This window comes from Solenopsis invicta, chromosome 14 (assembly GCF_016802725.1).
Source record: "Solenopsis invicta isolate M01_SB chromosome 14, UNIL_Sinv_3.0, whole genome shotgun sequence".
Classification (NCBI taxonomy): Eukaryota; Metazoa; Arthropoda; class Insecta; order Hymenoptera; family Formicidae; genus Solenopsis; species Solenopsis invicta.
Window position 1 is genome coordinate 12056393 of NC_052677.1, and position 16872 is coordinate 12073264.

The 16872-nt window shown below is 37.3% G+C and overlaps 1 protein-coding gene across 1 annotated transcript; it reads right to left on the bottom strand.

Annotated features, from left to right (window-relative positions):
• Positions 1-840: 840 nt before the first annotated feature.
• Positions 841-12378, bottom strand: LOC113004012. The gene is made up of 4 exons (XM_039457088.1): positions 10942-12378; positions 10601-10721; positions 9741-10483; positions 841-849 (listed from the first exon to the last, which is right to left on the bottom strand). Exons 1-4 carry the CDS (start codon positions 12376-12378, stop codon positions 841-843), a joined length of 2310 nt encoding a protein of 769 aa, XP_039313022.1.
• Between the last annotated feature and the right edge of the window lie 4494 nt (positions 12379-16872).

Genomic DNA, 16872 nt, shown 5'->3' on the forward strand with positions numbered 1-16872 from the left:
CCGAGATCCGATTAGTTATCGTAAACACCCACTGAATGTGCACTTACTGCAGGTGATTGGGTGTTTCCGTTGGCACCGTCATCGCGCGAACCGAAACGTCCAATTGCCAGCGGCGAGTGCACGCTTAGAGCGCACTAGTTTTCCCAATGAAAAACGCTAAAAGAGAGAAGCGACATCAAACCCCCACCACAACCTTCAGTAACCAATTGAGTCCTCCACCGCCATTTTGGCATATTGGGACATCACGTCGGACGTGGCGTCCATTCCTACGAGATTAATTAACATTATCTAATTATATTGATCATTCTGCAAACGTTCAACACTTTAACGTTGACAAAATCTTGAAATTAAAATATATTAACGCATATAAATATGAAAATAGCTCAAATTTAGATTTATAAATAAATAAGTTATTTTATTATATTTGAAAAATGTATAATTTATAGACGATTGAGTAGCTAAAATGAGTAGGGCCACTGCACCAGTCGCTGTACAATCACCAATACATGACTGTTTAAAAAAAGGAACTATTAAAATAATGAGACTTTAAAATAATGAATGGAAACTATTTGATATTTTTAGATTTAATTTTTGATTTAAGTAAAATTAAAGAGATTTGATTAAAGTATTTTTTATTTGTAATAATATTTAAAATGTAATTATGTTGGTTTTATTTGTTCATTGACTAATGCTTACTAAATGTATTTTTGTAAGCACGTACCGAGAATGGAATCTTTGAATCCCGCGTCGTCGCTTCCCATGCTACTGTCCAGTAAATCTACTGGATACTTGGGATTCAAATACGTGGAGACGATGTATACACTCGGCCTGCGACCGCTCCTAGTACTGCTGGAATCGATGTCGAGCACCATGTCGCAAGTCTTTCATTTTTATCACGATGTATCGAATTTTTGATGTGAAAAACGGAAGACATATATCAGTCAAATTTCAAAATTTTTGAGTAAAATTTTTTTTGTGAATTTCTTTAATATCTCTGTGTTCTGATAGCCCCGAGAAGAGTTCTAACTTTTATCATTATGGATCAAATCGTTAAAGTGAAAAACGAAAGAGTTATATCAATCAAAGTACAAAATTTTGAGTACAATTTTTTTGCGAATTTCTCAAATATCTCTGTGTTTTTATAGCCCCCAGAAGAGTTCTAACTTTTATCATAATAGATCGAATCGCTAAAATGCAAGACGAAAGAGTTATATCAGTCAAAGTTCGAAATTTTTGAGTAAAATTGGTTTTTTTCCGAATTTCTCCAATATCTCTGTGTTCTGATAGCCCACAGAAGAGTTGTAACTTTTGTCACGATGTATCGAATTGTTGAAGCGAAAAAGGGAAGACTTATATCAGTCAAATTTCGAAATTTTTGAGTAGAAATTTTTTTTGGGAATTTCTTTAATATCTCTGTGTTCTGATAGCCCCGAGAAGAGTTGTAACTTTTATCATAATGGATCAAATCGTTAAAGTGAAAAACGAAAAAGTTATATCAATCAAAGTACGAAATTTTTGAGTACAATTTTTTTGCGAATTTCTCAAATATCTCTGTGTTTTTATAGCCCCCAGAAGAGTTCTAACTTTTATCATAATAGATCGAATCGCTAAAATGCAAGACGAAAGAGTTATATCAGTCAAAGTTCGAAATTTTTGAGTAAAATTGGTTTTTTTCCGAATTTCTCCAATATCTCTGTGTTCTGATAGCCCACAGAAGAGTTGTAACTTTTGTCACGATGTATCGAATTGTTGAAGCGAAAAAGGGAAGACTTATATCAGTCAAATTTCGAAATTTTTGAGTAGAAATTTTTTTTGCGAATTTCTTTAATATCTCTGTGTTCTGATAGCCCCGAGAAGAGTTCTAACTTTTATCATAATGGATCAAATCGTTAAAGTGAAAAACGAAAAAGTTATATCAATCAAAGTACGAAATTTTTGAGTAAAATTTTTTTGCGAATTTCTCAAATATCTCTGTGTTTTTATAGCCCCCAGAAGAGTTCTAACTTTTATCATAATAGATCGAATCGCTAAAGTGCAAGACGAAAGAGTTATATCAGTCAAAGTTCGAAATTTTTGAGTAAAATTGGTTTTTTTCCGAATTTCTCCAATATCTCTGTGTTCTGATAGCCCACAGAAGAGTTGTAACCTTTATCACGATGTATCGAATTTTTGATGTGAAAAATGGAAGACATATATCAGTCAAATTTCAAAATTTTTGAGTAAAATTTTTTTTGTGAATTTCTTTAATATCTCTGTGTTCTGATAGCCCCGAGAAGAGTTCTAACTTTTATCATTATGGATCAAATCGTTAAAGTGAAAAACGAAAAAGTTATATCAATCAAAGTACGAAATTTTTGAGTAAAATTTTTTTGCGAATTTCTCAAATATCTCTGTGTTTTTATAGCCCCCAGAAGAGTTCTAACTTTTATCATAATAGATCGAATCGCTAAAGTGCAAGACGAAAGAGTTATATCAGTCAAAGTTCGAAATTTTTGAGTAAAATTGTTTTTTTCCGAATTTCTCCAATATCTCTGTGTTCTGATAGCCCACAGAAGAGTTGTAACTTTTGTCACGATGTATCGAATTGTTGAAGCGAAAAAGGGAAGACTTATATCAGTCAAAATTCGAAATTTTTGAGTAGAAATTTTTTTTGCGAATTTCTTTAATATCTCTGTGTTCTGATAGCCACAAGAAGAGTTCTAACTTTTATCATAATGGATCAAATCGTTAAAGTGAAAAACGAAAGAGTTATATCAATCAAAGTACGAAATTTTTGAGTAAAATTTTTTTGCGAATTTCTCAAATATCTCTGTGTTTTTATAGCCCCCAGAAGAGTTCTAACTTTTATCATAATAGATCGAATCGCTAAAGTGCAAGACGAAAGAGTTATATCAGTCAAAGTTCGAAATTTTTGAGTAAAATTGGTTTTTTTCCGAATTTCTCCAATATCTCTGTGTTCTGATAGCCCACAGAAGAGTTGTAACTTTTGTCACGATGTATCGAATTGTTGAAGCGAAAAAGGGAAGACTTATATCAGTCAAATTTCGAAATTTTTCAGTAGAAATTTTTTTCGCGAATTTCTTTAATATCTCTGTGTTCTGATAGCCCCGAGAAGAGTTCTAACTTTTATCATAATGGATCAAATCGTTAAAGTGAAAAACGAAAAAGTTATATCAATCAAAGTACGAAATTTTTGAGTAAAATTTTTTTGCGAATTTCTCAAATATCTCTGTGTTTTTATAGCCCCCAGAAGAGTTCTAACTTTTATCATAACAGATCGAATCGCTAAAGTGCAAGACGAAAGAGTAATATCAGTCAAAGTTCGAAATTTTTGAGTAAAATTGTTTTTTTCCGAATTTCTCCAATATCTCTGTGTTCTGATAGCCCACAGAAGAGTTGTAACTTTTGTCACGATGTATCGAATTGTTGAAGTGAAAAAGGGAAGACTTATATCAGTCAAATTTCGAAATTTTTGAGTAAAATTTTTTTTGCGAATTTCTTTAATATCTCTGTGTTCTGATAGCCCCGAGAAGAGTTCTAACTTTTATCATAATGGATCAAATCGTTAAAGTGAAAAACGAAAAAGTTATATCAATCAAAGTACGAAATTTTTGAGTAAAATTTTTTTGCGAATTTCTCAAATATCTCTGTGTTTTTATAGCCCCCAGAAGAGTTCTAACTTTTATCATAATAGATCGAATCGCTAAAGTGCAAGACGAAAGAGTTATATCAGTCAAAGTTCGAAATTTTTGAGTAAAATTGTTTTTTTCCGAATTTCTCCAATATCTCTGTGTTCTGATAGCCCACAGAAGAGTTGTAACTTTTATCACGATGTATCGAATTGTTGAAGTGAAAAAGGGAAGACATATATCAGTCAAATTTCAAAATTTTTGAGTAAAATTTTTTTTGTGAATTTCTTTAATATCTCTGTGTTCTGATAGCCCCGAGAAGAGTTCTAACTTTTATCATAATGGATCAAATCGTTAAAGTGAAAAACGAAAAAGTTATATCAATCAAAGTACGAAATTTTTGAGTAAAATTTTTTTGCGAATTTCTCAAATATCTCTGTGTTTTTATAGCCCCCAGAAGAGTTCTAACTTTTATCATAATAGATCGAATCGCTAAAGTGCAAGACGAAAGAGTTATATCAGTCAAAGTTCGAAATTTTTGAGTAAAATTGGTTTTTTTCCGAATTTCTCCAATATCTCTGTGTTCTGATAGCCAACAGAAGAAGTGTAACTTTTGTCACGATGTATCGAATTGTTGAAGCGAAAAAGGGAAGACTTATATCAGTCAAATTTCGAAATATTTAAGTAGAAATTTTTTTTGCGAATTTCTTTAATATCTCTGTGTTATGATAGCCCCGAGAAGAGTTCTAACTTTTATCATAATGGATCAAATCGTTAAAGTGAAAAACGAAAAAGTTATATCAATCAAAGTACGAAATTTTTGAGTAAAATTTTTTTGCGAATTTTTCAAATGTCTCTGTGTTTTTATAGCCGCCAGAAGAGTTCTAACTTTTATCATAATAGATCGAATCGCTAAAGTGCAAGACGAAAGAGTTATATCAGTCAAAGTTCGAAATTTTTTTGTAAAATTGGTTTTTTTCCGAATTTCTCCAATATCTCTGTGTTCTGATAGCCCACAGAAGAGTTGTAACCTTTATCACGATGTATCGAATTTTTGATGTGAAAAATGGAAGACATATATCAGTCAAATTTCAAAATTTTTGAGTAAAATTTTTTTGTGAATTTTTTTAATATTTCTGTTTTCTGATAGCCCCCAGAAGAGTTTTAACTTTTATCATAATAGATCGAATCGCTAAAGTGCAAGACGAAAGAGTTATATCAGTCAAAGTTCGAAATTTTTGAGTAAAATTTTTTTTTTCCGAATTTCACCAATATCTCTGTGTTCTGATAGCCCACAGAAGAGTTGTAACTTTTGTCACGATGTATCGAATTGTTGAAGCGAAAAAGGGAAGACTTATATCAGTCAAATTTCGAAATTTTTGAGTAGAAATTTTTTTTGCGAATTTCTTTAATATCTCTGTGTTCTGATAGCCCCGAGAAGAGTTCTAACTTTTATCATATTGGATCAAATCGTTAAAGTGAAAAACGAAAAAGTTATATCAATCAAAGTACGAAATTTTTGAGTAAAATTTTTTTGCGAATTTCTCAAATATCTCTGTGTTTTTATAGCCCCCAGAAGAGTTCTAACTTTTATCATAATAGATCGAATCGCTAAAGTGCAAGACGAAAGAGTTATATCAGTCAAAGTTCAAAATTTTTGAGTAAAATTGGTTTTTTTCCGAATTTCTCCAATATCTCTGTGTTCTGATAGCCAACAGAAGAGTTGTAACTTTTGTCACGATGTATCGAATTGTTGAAGCGAAAAAGGGAAGACTTATATCAGTCAAATTTCGAAATTTTTGAGCAGAAATTTTTTTTGCGAATTTCTTTAATATCTCTGTGTTCTGATAGCCCCGAGAAGAGTTCTAACTTTTATCATAATGGATCAAATCGTTAAAGTGAAAAACGAAAAAGTTATATCAATCAAAGTACGAAATTTTTGAGTAAAATTTTTTTGCGAATTTCTCAAATATCTCTGTGTTTTTATAGCCCCCAGAAGAGTTCTAACTTTTATCATAATAGATCGAATCGCTAAAGTGCAAGACGAAAGAGTTATATCAGTCAAAGTTCAAAATTTTTGAGTAAAATTGGTTTTTTTCCGAATTTCTCCAATATCTCTGTGTTCTGATAGCCAACAGAAGAGTTGTAACTTTTGTCACGATGTATCGAATTGTTGAAGCGAAAAAGGGAAGACTTATATCAGTCAAATTTCGAAATTTTTGAGTAGAAATTTTTTTTGCGAATTTCTTTAATATCTCTGTGTTCTGATAGCCCCGAGAAGAGTTCTAACTTTTATCATAATGGATCAAATCGTTAAAGTGAAAAACGAAAAAGTTATATCAGTCAAAGTACGAAATTTTTGAGTAAAATTTTTTTGCGAATTTCTCAAATATCTCTGTGTTTTTATAGCCCCCAGAAGAGTTCTAACTTTTATCATAACAGATCGAATCGCTAAAGTGCAAGACGAAAGAGTAATATCAGTCAAAGTTCGAAATTTTTGAGTAAAATTGTTTTTTTCCGAATTTCTCCATTATCACTGTGTTCTGATAGCCCACAGAAGAGTTGTAACTTTTGTCACGATGTATCGAATTGTTGAAGCGAAAAAGGGAAGACTTATATCAGTCAAATTTCGAAATTTTTGAGCAGAAATTTTTTTTGCGAATTTCTTTAATATCTCTGTGTTCTGATAGCCCCGAGAAGAGTTCTAACTTTTATCATAATGGATCAAATCGTTAAAGTGAAAAACGAAAAAGTTATATCAATCAAAGTACGAAATTTTTGAGTAAAATTTTTTTGCGAATTTCTCAAATATCTCTGTGTTTTTATAGCCCCCAGAAGAGTTCTAACTTTTATCATAACAGATCGAATCGCTAAAGTGCAAGACGAAAGGGTAATATCAGTCAAAGTTCGAAATTTTTGAGTAAAATTGTTTTTTTCCGAATTTCTCCAATATCTCTGTGTTCTGATAGCCCACAGAAAAGTTGTAACTTTTGTCACGATGTATCGAATTGTTGAAGCGAAAAAGGGAAGACTTATATCAGTCAAATTTCGAAATTTTTGAGCAGAAATTTTTTTTGCGAATTTCTTTAATATCTCTGTGTTCTGATAGCCCCGAGAAGAGTTCTAACTTTTATCATAATGGATCAAATCGTTAAAGTGAAAAACGAAAAAGTTATATCAATCAAAGTACGAAATTTTTGAGTAAAATTTTTTTGCGAATTTCTCAAATATCTCTGTGTTTTTATAGCCCCCAGAAGAGTTCTAACTTTTATCATAATAGATCGAATCGCTAAAGTGCAAGACGAAAGAGTTATATCAGTCAAAGTTCGAAATTTTTGAGTAAAATTGGTTTTTTTCCGAATTTCTCCAATATCTCTGTGTTCTGATAGCCAACAGAAGAAGTGTAACTTTTGTCACGATGTATCGAATTGTTGAAGCGAAAAAGGGAAGACTTATATCAGTCAAATTTCGAAATTTAAGAGTAGAAATTTTTTTTGCGAATTTCTTTAATATCTCTGTGTTCTGATAGCCTCGAGAAGAGTTCTAACTTTTATCATAATGGATCAAATCGTTAAAGTGAAAAACGAAAAAGTTATATCAATCAAAGTACGAAATTTTTGAGTAAAATTTTTTTGCGAATTTTTCAAATGTCTCTGTGTTTTTATAGCCCCCAGAAGAGTTCTAACTTTTATCATAATAGATCGAATCGCTAAAGTGCAAGACGAAAGAGTTATATCAGTCAAAGTTCGAAATTTTTTTGTAAAATTGGTTTTTTTCCGAATTTCTCCAATATCTCTGTGTTCTGATAGCCCACAGAAGAGTTGTAACCTTTATCACGATGTATCGAATTTTTGATGTGAAAAATGGAAGACATATATCAGTCAAATTTCAAAATTTTTGAGTAAAATTTTTTTGTGAATTTCTTTAATATTTCTGTTTTCTGATAGCCCCCAGAAGAGTTTTAACTTTTATCATAATAGATCGAATCGCTAAAATGCAAGACGAAAGAGTTATATCAGTCAAAGTTCGAAATTTTTGAGTAAAATTGTTTTTTTCCGAATTTCTCCAATATCTCTGTGTTCTGATAGCCCACAGAAGAGTTGTAACTTTTGTCACGATGTATCGAATTGTTGAAGCGAAAAAGGGAAGACTTATATCAGTCAAACTTCGAAATTTTTGAGCAGAAATTTTTTTTGCGAATTTCTTTAATATCTCTGTGTTCTGATAGCCCCGAGAAGAGTTCTAACTTTTATCATAATGGATCAAATCGTTAAAGTGAAAAACGAAAAAGTTATATCAATCAAAGTACGAAATTTTTGAGTAAAATTTTTTTGCGAATTTCTCAAATATCTCTGTGTTTTTATAGCCCCCAGAAGAGTTCTAACTTTTATCATAATAGATCGAATCGCTAAAGTGCAAGACGAAAGAGTTATATCAGTCAAAGTTCGAAATTTTTGAGTAAAATTGGTTTTTTTCCGAATTTCTCCAATATCTCTGTGTTCTGATAGCCAACAGAAGAGTTGTAACTTTTGTCACGATGTATCGAATTGTTGAAGCGAAAAAGGGAAGACTTATATCAGTCAAATTTCGAAATTTTTCAGTAGAAATTTTTTTCGCGAATTTCTTTAATATCTCTGTGTTCTGATAGCCCCGAGAAGAGTTCTAACTTTTATCATAATGGATCAAATCGTTAAAGTGAAAAACGAAAAAGTTATATCAATCAAAGTACGAAATTTTTGAGTAAAATTTTTTTGCGAATTTCTCAAATATCTCTGTGTTTTTATAGCCCCCAGAAGAGTTCTAACATTTATCATAACAGATCGAATCGTTAAAGTGCAAGACGAAAGGGTAATATCAGTCAAAGTTCGAAATTTTTGAGTAAAATTGTTTTTTTCCGAATTTCTCCAATATCTCTGTGTTCTGATAGCCCACAGAAGAGTTGTAACTTTTGTCACGATGTATAGAATTGTTGAAGCGAAAAAGGGAAGACTTATATCAGTCAAATTTCGAAATATTTAAGTAGAAATTTTTTTTGCGAATTTCTTTAATATCTCTGTGTTCTGATAGCCCCGAGAAGAGTTCTAACTTTTATCATAATGGATCAAATCGTTAAAGTGAAAAACGAAAAAGTTATATCAATCAAAGTACGAAATTTTTGAGTAAAATTTTTTTGCGAATTTCTCAAATATCTCTGTGTTTTTATAGCCCCCAGAAGAGTTCTAACTTTTATCATAATAGATCGAATCGCTAAAGTGCAAGACGAAAGAGTTATATCAGTCAAAGTTCGAAATTTTTGAGTAAAATTGGTTTTTTTCCGAATTTCTCCAATATCTCTGTGTTCTGATAGCCCACAGAAGAGTTGTAACTTTTGTCACGATGTATCGAATTGTTGAAGCGAAAAAGGGAAGACTTATATCAGTCAAATTTCGAAATTTTTGAGTAGAAATTTTTTTTGCGAATTTCTTTAATATCTCTGTGTTCTGATAGCCCCGAGAAGAGTTCTAACTTTTATCATAATGGATCAAATCGTTAAAGTGAAAAACGAAAAAGTTATATCAATCAAAGTACGAAATTTTTGAGTAAAATTTTTTTGCGAATTTCTCAAATGTCTCTGTGTTTTTATAGCCCCCAGAAGAGTTCTAACTTTTATCATAATAGATCGAATCGCTAAAGTGCAAGACGAAAGAGTTATATCAGTCAAAGTTCGAAATTTTTTTGTAAAATTGGTTTTTTTCCGAATTTCTCCAATATCTCTGTGTTCTGATAGCCCACAGAAGAGTTGTAACCTTTATCACGATGTATCGAATTGTTGAAGCGAAAAAGGGAAGACATATATCAGTCAAATTTCAAAATTTTTGAGTAAAATTTTTTTTGCGAATTTCTTTAATATCTCTGTGTTCTGATAGCCCCGAGAAGAGTTCTAACTTTTATCATAATGGATCAAATCGTTAAAGTGAAAAACGAAAAAGTTATATCAATCAAAGTACGAAATTTTTGAGTAAAATTTTTTTGCGAATTTCTCAAATATCTCTGTGTTTTTATAGCCCCCAGAAGAGTTCTAACTTTTATCTCATACACTTGGTTTTTCTGTGGCGAAGCAGCCGAACTCACGGCTTTTCCGATGAGTATCTCTAAGGTAGCCCCCAAAAGGAAAGGGCTGCTGGTTACGCCGAAGACAACCCGACGATGTCGATAAATCTCTATTTCCCCGTTGGCATCCCACCACAGGAATCTCAGAATATCTCTATCCTTCGGGGAGACGCTAATCTGCAAAAAGGCTATTGCAATATCTGCTGTCACTCCTATCTTCTGTTCTCGAAACCGGTGCAGCAGTGCTGGAATAAGCTCAATAAGGTTAGGCCCTGTTTCGAGGCATTGGTTGAGCGACGGCGAATCCTTTCTACTTTTTGCTGAAGCGTCAAAAACCGGCCGGATCTTTGTTGTTCCTTCTTCTTTAATGACAGGCCGGTGTGGTAGATAAAAACTCTCTTTGTCGCTTTCGTGTACAGGTACTTTCTCGATGATATCCTCAGCGAGCCAATTGCAAAAGATCGAATTGTAATCTTCAAACAAGCTCTCCTGTTTCAATTTCTTGGTCATGAGATTCAATCGTTTTTCTGCTACCTCTTTATTGTCTTGCAACGGCGGATGATTTTTCTTCCAGGGTAACATGACCTCATAACGTCCTTCCTTTGAGATCTCCGTCGTTTCCAGGAATATCTTCTTAATCTCAGCTTGACGTGCCTCCTTTGAAACGTTCCCTATGGGGTCAGTAATGCCCAACGTATCGAGTCTCCATAAATGTGATATGCCGGCTTCTTGTGCGTACATGGAGACAACCATCAGTGCCGTATCTGTTTCATTTCCAATGATTTCCTCGAAATCATAGCCTAAGATTGTCTATCCTAGTTTTGTCTCCAATGCTGTTATCCCCGGATCTATTTGTATAACTTTACCCGTGATTATTTTACCTGCAAAATCGGCTCCTATTAACAAAGAAATGGATTCGCTGCCTCCGCCGGTGTCACTCAACCGTATGTTCTTCTTTTCCAGTTCATCCACCCAAGGCCCATTAGTTTCCGGTGGAGTATCCTGACAAATAGTGTCTTGTTGTAATGCGACAAAATCGCATTGGTATGTTCCCTCCAGATTACCGATACGAATCCGACAGGTTTTATGTTTTTGAGGTCTGGTCTTGGTTCCCCCGAACAGCAGATGTATCCCCCGTTCGCTCACCTTTCGTTTCGTAACCAAGGTTCTTGGTTACCTTCTCTAACACATAGGATCGGTGTCAGCCGATATCAATAACAACTCGAACAGTTATCAACCCTTTTGATCCGCGCATCTTGACTCTTAATAACGGTAGAAACATCTTATCGTCGCAGGAAACATTGGCTAAACAACTATCTCCCTCGCTGAAACCTGATTTGCTGGACTTCTTCTCGTCAGCTTCTTTCGCATCGTTTTTATTGGAGAGATTTCGGCACATCAGAAGGGGTTTACTACACCAAGGACATTTTTCTTTGGCATAACATTTTTTGTAACTATGGCCTACCTTTAAACATTTGAAGCAGCCATTCTTTTCTTTGACGATCCTGGTCCTCTCGTCCATATCCATGCCTCTGGCTTTGTCGCACCTCGAGCTGTCATGATTTTCTCCACAGAACAGGCATCTTTGTGATTTAGATTCTTTCACGGATAATAGACTAGCTGCTGTCGCTGCTTCTTGAACTTGATCTCTCGTTTTCTTCTTATTTCTGACCGTCTCAGCCTCGCTACCTTCGAAGCATGTCTTCGCCATTTGAATTCGTTCCTCGCTTTCAACCTCTCTTCCTAAAACGGTCATAAGATTAGTAAGACGATCTTTGGCTGTAAGATTTCCTACGAAAGCATCTCCTTGAGGAGTTAGCTGTATCATCGCCCTCTGCCATATTCTTAGAGTCTCTTCTGGCAGTGAGGATTCAACTAACGGGAATAACATTGCTGCGCACATGTCAGTGGTAACGCCCAGAGTTTCAAGTGCTCGCATTTGTGTTTCTAGTTTATCATAAATTGTCATGAGCGTTACTTTCTTATTCTTATTTAATACTAGTTTCAAAAGTTCGCGCACATAGAATTCAATGAGTAAATCTTTTTTGCCGAAGCGCGATTCGAGGCTCTGTATTGCATTTTCATAATTGTCCGCCGTTAAAGGAAAGCTATTCACAACTTCGTAAGAACGCGAGTCTTTTACCGTGGACTGTACTAAATAATGAAACTTGTCCTCTCTAGACAATGCTGTATCGTCGTGTATTTTCTTAAATGTGTTCCAGAACGGCAGCCAATCCTTAATGTCACCTCCGAATCGCTTCAATTCGATCTTCGGCAATTTAAGCGCGCGTATACTTTCCTGTGTTGCAATCGTAGGATGTGTCCGCAGCACTAGTACCGACATTCCCGCCTCTCGAGTATCTTGCCGTTCCGTCAGCTGGGTTAACTCAAGTTTCGCTTGATGATATTTTGCCGCGTACTCATCCGCACGTTCTATCTCTCTGCAGATGTTTTCTTCCGATTCACCAGTTTGAATCATCAAGTTTCGCAGCTTCTGGCTCAACTCATTGAGCTCGCTCGCTTTATCTCGAACGAGCGCGAACTGTACCTGAAGTGAGGTTAGGTCCGACGACCCTCTCTCTTTCTCCGCTCGAAAGGAAGTATATGCCCTTGTAAAGGCTGCTCTTGTTACTTTCTGTGTTAACTTCACTTGATCCATTGTTAAACACTTCCTTGAATTTCCGCTTAAATGAAATGACCAGCAACTCTAATCACTGTCCTGTCACGGTCGCCACGATGTTGCGGTCGGGATATTCGGATTACAAGAAAGAAAATGTCCCTCGAGTTTACAACGAATGATTTTATTACTATCAAGCAGAGTTCAAACAGTATTACAAAAGTCGCGGAGATAACTCTTTACAATCACACGCGGTCTCAGTCTTGGGCGGGGGAGAGCCGTACTCGTTCTGTCTCCTCGACTCGCGGTAGTCACCAACCGGTGAAGTAGGGTGCGCGCGCATACAACGCCCATGCTCTTGGGCGCGTATTCAACAATACGTAAGGATACAGAGAACACACGTCCACGTAACGTATTTTCTCCGCGTACCCCGCTACTTCGATTCGAGTTACGATATTTTCCGTGCGGCCACCAAAAAACGCGTCACGCGGATCGAGAGGCGCAGATTTTAGTATAGGGTGATGTTCGAGAAAATTACGCATCTCGTTATTTGCCCTCATTTCTCGGTCGAAAGCGCACTCCCATTTTTCAATCACCTGATATCCTTGCCGGCGGAAACGCCATGTCGTTGTGATAGTTTGTTCGTAACGCGTTTCTGTCGTCGCGGTTAGCAGTTGAAAACTTTCTGTCACGATTCACTTGGAAGCAAGTAAGGCATCCGTGCCAGAAGCACCCGTGAAATTGGAGAACGAAACGCTGAGTTTCAGTCCCCAATTTTGTCTCGTAATATCCGTCTACGTGGCTACCGCCGATTAAACGCTCGCGACCTCGCCCGGCATGGTTTATGGGATGACCGAGCTCACGCTCCTTCCACACTAATCATTGTAAAGCTTTGCGCGATTGTCTATCGGCGTTTCTGTATCCGCCCGGAGGGATGACTCCTATTTCCCCCTCGCAAAGAAAGTTTTTTCGAAAAATTTCATACACGTGGAAGCGATAGTCGTGCATTCTTCGAAAGGACATACACCGCCGCGCTCTAAAAATATATTATTTTGGAAAGCTACACAAGCACGTCGTAAAATATCTACGTCATTTCGACAATAACGTACGATCTCGCGCTGGAAGTCGAAGATGACATTTTTATTTGTCATTTCCGAATGCCATGCAAGAAATCGCTCGCGCTCATCAGGTTTCATTTGATCGGGAGAATAGAATCGAGCCTCGGGTAATGGACCGACATACGATTGATTCTCGACAGTGTTAAATAAATGCGGAAAAATGCCTTTATCTGTCGTATCCCTTAGACCGAAAGCTTTAGGTAGATCAGATAATCGCATAGGCATATAGTTAACGCTGTCGATGAATTTTGTATGACCGATCGTCATCACGATAATCTTCGTCCCGTTCAGAATTATCCGTGGCTTTTCCGTTATTAACGATTTTTCGATTAGATATTTTAAAATAAATTGCGCGTCAAACGCTTTTGCATTGTGAGCGATACAAATAATACTTTTAAAATGTTTTGTCGGTCGTGTCACGAACTCTATAAACTGCTTTACCGGGTCGATATTAAATACAAATTCGCGCGTTCCGCACCAACGACATCGCACCGTCATGTCGACTATCGCCACGCAAGCAGCGCAAATTTGCTGTGCTACGCAGAGAGTCGGAACGTGTAACTTTACGTTCTCTCCTTCGTACGTCTCCTGCCGCGTTTCAAAATCGTAAAACACGAATGCGACAGCTCCCTTGACTTCATTGACGTTCTCACCCTCGAGGTCATTAACGTTTCTTTGTGCATTTTCACGTATCGCCGCAGCACTCGTACCCTCTCCAGGGTCATCAGCTTCGACTCTGCGTCGAAGAGATTGCATAAAACACAAATGATTCACTGGTTGCTGAGAATGACATATCCTACAATAGGCGCTATTACATTCGTGCCGCGAGCTTGATTTTATAAATCGTCCACAATTGTTACAAATTTTAACCGAATGGCAAACAGTTGATTTTCCTTCATAAGATTTTTCGGTACGATGACGCTCGAAACATGAATTTCCGAAGAACGTACGATTACACGTATCGCACCTGACTTTCTCCGCGTCGTGATGTTCACACGAGGGTATAACGTAGCAGCGTGGGCATCTTTTAGAGCAACGATGCCCTCTGATGGGGCGATAACCAACGTTACACGCTACGCAATATCCACCTTGTGAACCCGCAGAGGCTATTAAATTTAAAATGGTATTACAATGGCGTCTACCCTCATAATACATAATATTTAAGCAATGAATCGGTTCGCGTCATAGTGAGGCGAGTATCGTACGCCCGTCGTAGATTAGGTTCCCCCCGCGTCCGAAATCTTTAAAACCGTAAACCATTGTTGCCAGATTTTCAGGCGAGATACCGTTGGAATTGCTGGATTTCGTAAATCCCACATCCCTCCTCCGGTATCACGATACCGGCGTTCATCGGTAATTTTAACGCTAAATCGCGTTGTAGCGAGGAACGTCGGAATCTCACGGCTTCCCACATTTCGTGACGCGGCCCCGTCCGAAGATTTCCACGTTCGCAATGGATTCGCGCGGCTACAAGTGAACGAGGAAAGCATAAATTATCGTCATTTACTATTTCCAATATCGATCGTTTGACGACATCCTCATGCGTCAATGGATTCGATACCCTTCCACGTCCCACCGGTACTCCGACATTGAAAACCCTGATGTTAAAAGTTTCCGTGACTTTAATTCCGCCGTTGCTTTGCGCTACCGAACTTACGAGTTCCCATATGTCCTTGTAAGTCAAGTCGCGCGCCGAACGAAACGACAATCCCGCCGATCCGAGCGTCAAACTTTCGGAATTGAAAGATAGTCCTACGTAATCCGTCGGTTCACTTGAGCTTATTGCGTACGCATGGATTTCGCGGAACGCGTTTTCTAGCCAACGCACGGTATTGGCACCCTGTGGCACTGGACGTATCGCGAAACTCGCCTCTCTCCCGAGTATAGCAAAATTCCTAAATCTACGCGCGTTTTCCGTCTGCAGCTCTGTATAATTAAATCTATCACCAGCCCGATGTTGTTGCCGCTGCGACTGCTGCTGCTGCGATTGCGGGTCTTGCTCCCGTTGCTGAGAATGTTGCGACTGTGGTTGCTGTGACCGATGTTGCTGCTGTTGAGGCCTTTGGTCGGCTACATTCTCCGCAGCATTGTGGAGAAATTCTTCCCCACTAGCGTTTCCTCCAATTACAGCTTCAGCAAGTCCAGCGTCAGTTTGAACTGAAAGATGAAATATTTTTATTAATCATTGCTGTCTTATATTCTGTTTTATTTTTTCTTTTCTTTTTTACTAATACACAAAAACGCCGACAAAAGATATAATATACTAACTAACTCACCAAGTTACCCCGATATTTCCCCGCCCAGTGATATTAATTATGCTCTCCATGGTAAGGTATTGGCATAATGTATATCATCTAAAATTATTTTGTTTTATATTACTTCAGTAGTATAGTAAGGCGGATTCTAACTCAGGGATCTGAGGGGTGGTGCGGGGGCAGGGGGTAATTTCACGACGCGTCTTTGCCGTACTTACCATGATGATGTCACGTGGGGGGAGCGGGAGGAACATTTCACGGCATGTATTTGTCGTGCTAACCACGCCTTGAAGGGAGGGGGTGATGCCACATGCCTACTCGCTCGCACGCCAATGTTCTTTTTGCCGTGCTAACTGCGTTTTGGAGGGGATGTCACCTCTATTTGTGCGGGGGCAGGGGGAATTTCACGGCACGCGTCTTTGCCGTACTGACCGGGATGATGTCACGTGGGGGGAGCGGGACGAACATTTCACGGCATGTATTTTGTCGTGCTAACCACGCCTTGAAGGGAGGGGGAGATACCATCTCGCGGCGTTACCATAGATGATATCACTTAAGCACTGCGCTCTCACTTCTTCCCTGTATGCCTTCTTGCTCGCACGCCAACGCTCTCAATCATCGTCTTGGAGGTGGGATAATGTCACCTCGCGAAGCTAATCATAGCATAGGTGATAGAAGCGCACATGCGTTTTCTTTCTCACTCCCTCCCATATATTGCGCTCATCTTTGGTACAGCGGTGATGCGGTGTAGCGATGCATCATCCTCCTTCCCCCCACACGCACGTTTTATCCTCGCTCGCTTGCTCATGCTCTCCCACGGTTGATCTTATACTTTACACGCCAATGTTCTCAATCGCACGCGTTGTCTACGTCTACCATACGTCTGTCGTACGTCTACCGTACGTCTATCGTACATCGACCATACGTCTACCATACGTCTATTGTACATCGTACGTCTATCATACTACTACATTGTACTACAGACGTTCGAGTGTAGTACGTTAGACGTTTGATAATAGTATGGTTGACGATCATACTACTACATTGTACTACTAACGTACTACACTCGAACGTCAGTAGTAGTACGTTAGACGTTTCATAATAGTATGATTGACGGAGCAATTTTTTATCTTACCATGCAGCTTAAATTTTCGATAACACAA

Bases quoted from the DNA above. Each gene is read 5' to 3' on its own strand.
- LOC113004012 (XM_039457088.1), bottom strand. From the start codon at position 12,378: ATGGATCAAGTGAAGTTAACACAGAAAGTAACAAGAGCAGCCTTTACA. The intron at 10,722-10,941 runs GTTGTTATTGAT...ACTATTTGTCAG, and splicing joins AAGGGTTGATAACTGTTCGA to GATACTCCACCGGAAACTAA. The intron at 10,484-10,600 runs GTAAAATAATCA...GAAATGAAACAG, and splicing joins AATAGGAGCCGATTTTGCAG to ATACGGCACTGATGGTTGTC.